Genomic DNA, 6,562 nt, shown 5'->3' with positions numbered 1-6,562 from the left:
TATATCTGATCCAAAATCCTTGACTTGAGTAAAATAAATTTTTACAGTTTCTAGTATGTTTACAGCGGTAAATATAATCTTATTGAATCAGTTGTAAACAAAGTTCCAATGAACGCAGAGAGTTTCTTTCCTCAGTAAGAAGATGAAACTTACTACGACAATAAAGTATGAGATCATCAAAATGTTCTAAGAAATGAAACTTAGTGAAAGAAATGCGTATTTGTGATGTTGTGGTATATAAATCTATATACATTACTCAAAACCAGATTCTTCTTTTTGTTTGTTCTGTCACTGCAATTCACCAACAGGTGCTTCGTTGAGCCATAAGAAGTGGATGAAATCGTACAGCTTCGCGCTTACACTTACCTGTAACCGAGGAAAAAATTATTTACACGATTCCTTAGAAAATCGAAAAAATGGTTTCAGGACAATGTCAAACCTTATAAGGAGTTGGGTTTAATCTCCTCATATGATCAGGTCGCATGTTTTCGAGCTGTTTGATGCAACGGTCTCTTATCTCTTTCAAAGGCGGTAATTCTTCTCTTGCTTCATCTTCATTGGCAGGGAGAAGCAATAATCAGTTAAAAGCAATGTCATTATAACTTTACGGTGCCAAAAAATCTTTACCTGCACTTCCACGCCAATAACATTTGAGGAGCTCTTCGACACGTTGTGGCACTACATATGCTCTTTTAGATTCATTGAATGGGTGGCGACATAGTAAACGCTCACCAACCTTTGCAATTAAGAAAGGATCATGCAAAATGCATTAAGGTAATGAGATTAATATCTTCGAGAGAGTTATCTTTCGTTTTACCTTTGGAGGTGGTTCATTCTCTCCAGTCATTATATCCACAAGAGGGTAACCTTCTTTCCCGTATAATCTGTAACTTCGCTTTTTACACGGTATCGATACCTAAAAAAATTCAGAATGATAATTAGATTAAGTGCAATATGACATTGAATGTTCAGAAACCCAAGAGAGAGGGAGTTTTAACCTTCGTAACATCTTCAGAAAGTTTAATCCGAGGCTGATTGTTTATCTCCACAAGTTTGAAAACACAACCTAAGGCTGCTTGCGAATAGCAAGTGACTAAGTAGGTCCCGATGCCAAAAGCATCCACCTCATGTCCCTATAGAGATGAAAAAAAAACGCTGCTTACAAAATCGACCTTATGGAGGCATGGCATTTGAGAGTGGGGTTAGAGAATCACCTGTTTATTTAAAGCGTCAATCGTCTCTTCATTAAGATCATTACTAGCGGTGACGACCATCTTCCCAAAACCGGGCACTTTTAGTTCTCTCTCTACCGTGCAGAAGAAATTCCTAGCCTCTCTAGATAGATAAGCTAAGTCACCTGAATCCAGTCTAATACCTAATGCTTTATATCTGCACAGCACAACAAACATCAATTGCATCTCAAATTCCATATGATCCCGAAGAAGTACAAAGTCACTAAATCCTTAAGTCAAGCCAAACGATCGGGTATTGATAAGAGATTCTTACACACCCAAAGTCATTGAGTGCTAAAGCAACTGCACAGAAGTTAGGGATTCCACTCTTCATCACCTGTAAAAACAGTCGGCAAAACACTAATACAACAGTTTATTAGAAATCTTAAGGCTCAAATGAGCAATATACTATGGTGTTTAATGCTCACATCGTATGTATCTACGAGGGCAAGAAAAGTTTTGGGGAATGCCAGCGCATATGAGGTGAATGCTGCTAGCTCGCTTTGATTCGTCTCAGAGAAAATGCCACTTAGAGATGGTGAATACTGTCATCCACAAGGAAACAAAACATAATAAAAATGGTGACAAAGATTTAAAGGGTTGAAGCAGACGTGAATATAGATTGCAATAGCAAACCTGAATCTTTTTTAACCATGTCTGAACATGACTGACAAAATCCTCGCACGTGGTTTTCCCATCAGCACTGCGAAGTACTTTGTCAACAATCTCATCAGTGCTCTGCAATCCAAAGTTAAGGTAATGAAATCGAAATTTCTTTTGTGATATTGATATGAAACCATGGCTAACAAAGTTATAGCAACAAAGGCATTGACAAGAACATCTTATTCTCACGAAACTTTGTGTTATCGCCTCTACTAGCTAACTCAAGTATGTATTGTAATGAGCTGGACAATATACTGCTAAATTATATAACCTCTCCAACATAAAAATTGAAACTTTTGGCTGAAGTGAACTGACCATGAATGAGCTAACATAAGCATGGGAGTGTGTCCCACGGAGAGGTATCCCAAAAAGTTTTCCAGCTGCTACATTACTGCCATTGGCAAAATACCAAACAACACAAAACCATATCATTCCTACATTCCCTTTCAACTATTTCCAGAACAACAAACAACAAAAAGCAAGACTTGCCTCGTTGCGTCAAAACCCCCAAGGTAGCAATATTTCGATGCGCTTATTGCACCATCGGGTCCCTAAAGATTCCAAAACTAAGAACATCAGACAGACATGGAAAGAACAACACAAAAAGTCTATATCCAAAAACAAGAGAGAAACCTGAGCCCTTCGAGCACCAAACTCGAGTAGACTCTTAGATTTTCCGGCAACAAAGCGATGCCTAGCTGCGTTAGTAGCTACCAAAGATGCAAAATTGACAAGATTGAGGAATGGAGTTTCCAACAATTGAACAACCTATATACATTTCACAAAACTCAATGAATCATTCATTAAAGAAACTGTTCCTTAAGTGATAAAGAGAGAGACTTACACCAACAGGTCCTTCAACTCTCATAAGAGGTACTTTAGGAAAAACAACTGATCCTTCCGGAATCGCATAAACTTCAACATCAGAACAATCAAGCCCTCTAAGATAATCGCCAAAAGCTTCCTAATTTGAATCAAAAACAAAGAACCCAGATTTAAAAATCCAAACTTTAATCAAATCAAAGTAACGGTTTTTGATTATACCTCAGATCCAGGCAAGCAATCACGAACGAAATCGATTTCTTCATCACTCAATTTGAAATTGGCTAAGAACTTAACACACTCTTCTAATCCAGCAAACACTGTGTATTCACCACCAAATGGGTTCTTACGAAAATACAGATCGAAGCTGAAACCAAAAACAACAATCAATTTCAGAATTCCGAATTCAATCTCAAAAAAAACAGAGCATGACCAGAATTTTACACGGATCGTTCGTTGTGTTTGCCAGCTTTCCAATAAGCATAAGCCATGGTGAATTGGTAAAGATCATTGAGTAAAGGTGTGACCATTGGATTGGTTGGTCCGTCAATGATCTGACCCAATTCTGAGCCGTTCTCCATTGTCTTCGTTTGTGTATGAGTGTGTGATTACGAGCGCGTGAATGAACGAGGAACACTGGTTTTTGTTGTGTCTATTGGAGTGGTCAAAGGAAAAGAAAAAGAAAAACTTTAAAGTGACGACAACCACACAAAATGCAAAACATGTTTTGAACTTTTGACCTAGTCTTCTTAAAGCCTTCATTGGTTTTTCTAATTATTTCTCATTTAGATTAATGACTAGTATTAATTTTCATGGTTGTTGGCTATTTGATTATGGGAATTGTCACGTCCGAAAGAATTCTTTTAAGAAATTAGGTTTTGAACCACACGTAAATTTGAAATTTATAAAATAGACTTCCTCAATTCTTCTATACTTCCTCAATTTATGAAAAAAACACACTAGATTTATATTCTATACTTCCTCAAATTGTAAGTGTAGTTTAAAGTTTCGATACACCACCGGTGAGTGTATGGTCGCTTGGAACAGAGGAGTGAACCCATCATGTGTTTTTTGTCAAGCTCCGATGGAGACACGGGAGCACATCTTCTTCTCTTGTGCTTTCTCTTCGCGGGTTTGGGAGGAGCTGGCACAACGACTACTTCAAAGACACTATACAACCAGTTTCATGGAGGTATTGAGTCTTTTATCTGATTCTACAATCACAAGCACTGGCTTCATTCTTCGCCTTCTTTTCCAAGCAACTATCCATTCAATCTGGATAGAGCGGAATAAACGAAGGCATGGTGAACTCTCAAGTACTGGAGATCAGTTAATCAAGTCGATTGATCGATTGATACGCAATAAGCTCTCCTCTGTTCGTCGACTGGATCCCTAAAAACATGAGGATGGCCTTCGTGTATGGTTCGAGTCCAGAGGCTAACATTCTATTATTCCTTTGAATTTCTTTCAAAACAGCTATCGATTAAAGGTTACATTCATTGTAAAAACGTTTTTTTGGTTGAATAAATTTTACATTTCAAAAAAAAAAAAATTTTGATACACATATTGATATTGGTAATAATAATTTGCATTTAATATACAAAATAATTTATAATTGTTTGAATTTTTTTAAATTTCAAATTTTCATTGAAGCGAAAATTTTATTTCAAATATAAAATGCATAAAATATTAACTAAAACATCAGTTGGTATTTACTTGGCTTTTGAAGGCACATCGCACAAGGAAAAAAGTTTCATTGTCTTATTTTATGCATGATAAATGTTGGTTCTCAATCAAATTAGTGCTTTGAGTAAAATTCTAGAAACACTTAAATGTTAAAACTAGAACTTAAGACTTCATAGTTCATACATATAAAAACTTAAAAGTACCAAAACTTTTAATACATTTTTAATACATCATCTAACAATACAAAACTAAAGTATTCATTCTGTTTCCTTATTTTTTTTTCTGCAAATAGTGGTATTTCTTTTGTTCAATACAGAGATACCAACAAGCTGAATAGCTGATGAATTGGGATGCATGTGTTTTGGATTCTTCTTTTTTTTTTTTTTTTTTTTTTTTTGGGCAAACTGTGTTTTGGATTCTTCTTATCAACACATTTTTTTGTGTATTTAAAGACCTTGAGGTCAAAATATTTTTAACCAGACTCGAAATTGGCAAAACAACTATAAGGACTCATCAAAGTCTTGTGAGACAAGAAACCAATCACGTGGGTTGTCAAAGCTCTAGTGCAGCTGGAAAAAGATAGATAAACCCTAGGTTACAAAACATGGATTAACTAATATTATTGTTTCTTCAAGAAAAAGTTTAATTAATATGTATGACCTCTCTTTGCGTAGTTTTTGATTGATCAAGCGATGTCTTTGAATTCTTAATAAATACTGTATATGAAAAAGCTTCAATAACTCGAACAAACAGAGAGGCAAAGCCAAATTAAGATCTCACGACAATGTTGTCTATTCTCTTTTCCGAGTCTTCTCTATTATCACTCCTCTTTCTGTTTCTCATCCCTTGTCTTTTTATCATCGGACTCATCAAAATCAAAGCTGCTCGAGACCATGGTGACAACAAGAAACGGTAGTTTGCGTTTTCTAAATTCTAGTCATACTTTTAGTTTTTACTTTTTAGTAAGTTTTATGTTTAATCTCTTAACTCAAATTTCCTAATTGAAAATCATAACTTAACTTTGGTTTTTGTGTTTGTGAAGAAGTGATGAGGGAACTTATGTTGTCCGAGAGGAGGAGCTACAAAGAGAGTTGATGCCGAGGCACGTAGCATTCATATTGGATGGAAACCGGAGATGGGCCAAACGGGCCGGATTGACGACGCAACAAGGCCACGAGGCAGGAGCTAAACGGCTTGTAGAAATCGCCGAGCTCTGCTTCGAGTTGGGGATTCATACAGTCTCAGCTTTTGTTTTCTCCACAGAGAATTGGGGAAGAGACAAGGTGTGACATATTAGACACAAGTAGCTTACATTCTCATACAATTATAGAAATCTAACTAAATTTTGTTGTTATTATTAAGATTGAAGTTGATAACTTAATGTCTTTGATCCAACACTACCGCAAGTCCGACATCCAATTCTTCCATAGGTATAAATACAATTCGATTGAGCTTTTTTTCGTTTGGTCTGCTCATTTATTAGCAAGATCTTGTTGTTTCAGAAAGGAAATTCGCGTTTCTGTTATCGGGAATCAAACAAATATCTCTGAACATCTCCTCCAAAAACTCCATGAGATAGAGGAAGCTACGAAAGGCTACAAGAATAAGCATCTCATCGTGGCAATAGATTACAGCGGGAGATTCGATATCATGCACGCTTGCAAGAGTCTTGTGAAGAAATCAGAGAAAGGGTTGATCCGAGAGGAAGATGTAGACGAGGCATTGATTGAGAGGGAGCTATTGACGAATTGTAGTGACTTCCCAAGTCCTGATTTAATGATTAGGACAAGTGGAGAACAGAGGATTAGTAACTTCTTCTTGTGGCAACTTGCTTATACCGAGCTCTTTTTCTCGCCGGTCTTTTGGCCTGATTTTGATAAGGATAAGCTTCTAGAGGCTCTGGATTCGTATCAGCGCAGGGAAAGACGATTTGGCTGTCGTGTTTGATCCACATTTCATCCTTTCTTTTCATGTGTAACTTCTATCAACTACTTGCTCTTTGTTTTAGGTATCATTGTAATTTGTTTCTTTAATCGAATAAATTGATGTGTTTCTTTCTTTCTCCTTGCTTTGCCGTATATGTATCAGTTGTTACTAAACCCAATATCTTGCTACACAAGAAACTTTAATATTTGCTAAATTGTAGTTCTATTAATATT

General features: G+C 36.3%; 2 protein-coding genes across 3 annotated transcripts; one reads left to right on the top strand and one right to left on the bottom strand.

The window, feature by feature from the left end:
* LOC9316566 (nicotinate phosphoribosyltransferase 2) lies at nucleotides 1–3,472 on the bottom strand. Its single transcript, XM_021028425.1, has 15 exons — nucleotides 3,162–3,472; nucleotides 2,940–3,084; nucleotides 2,740–2,859; nucleotides 2,529–2,663; nucleotides 2,385–2,446; nucleotides 2,211–2,286; nucleotides 1,869–1,970; nucleotides 1,661–1,777; nucleotides 1,511–1,569; nucleotides 1,215–1,389; nucleotides 999–1,133; nucleotides 818–916; nucleotides 628–736; nucleotides 440–552; nucleotides 1–366 (listed from the first exon to the last, which is right to left on the bottom strand). The coding sequence occupies exons 1-15, from the start codon at nucleotides 3,296–3,298 to the stop codon at nucleotides 289–291; spliced, it is 1,662 nt and encodes a 553-aa protein (XP_020884084.1). The 5' UTR covers nucleotides 3,299–3,472; the 3' UTR covers nucleotides 1–288.
* A 1,470-nt stretch (nucleotides 3,473–4,942) lies between these two features.
* On the top strand, nucleotides 4,943–6,461 carry LOC9316565 (dehydrodolichyl diphosphate synthase 1). Of its 2 annotated transcripts, none has more exons than XM_021028430.1 (4): nucleotides 4,943–5,315; nucleotides 5,449–5,686; nucleotides 5,766–5,833; nucleotides 5,906–6,461. In XM_021028430.1, the coding sequence occupies exons 1-4, from the start codon at nucleotides 5,188–5,190 to the stop codon at nucleotides 6,348–6,350; spliced, it is 879 nt and encodes a 292-aa protein (XP_020884089.1). In that variant the 5' UTR covers nucleotides 4,943–5,187; the 3' UTR covers nucleotides 6,351–6,461. The 2 variants fall into 2 exon arrangements, with proteins under 2 accessions (XP_020884089.1, XP_020884088.1); XM_021028429.1 differs by having other exon boundaries at nucleotides 4,945–5,315; nucleotides 5,446–5,686.
* Nucleotides 6,462–6,562: the final 101 nt, after the last annotated feature.

This window comes from Arabidopsis lyrata (assembly GCF_000004255.2).
Source record: "Arabidopsis lyrata subsp. lyrata unplaced genomic scaffold ARALYscaffold_4, whole genome shotgun sequence".
Taxonomy (NCBI): domain Eukaryota; kingdom Viridiplantae; phylum Streptophyta; class Magnoliopsida; order Brassicales; family Brassicaceae; genus Arabidopsis; species Arabidopsis lyrata.
Note: the sequence above shows the minus strand (reverse complement) of the source record. Positions and strands in the feature narration are given on the sequence as shown.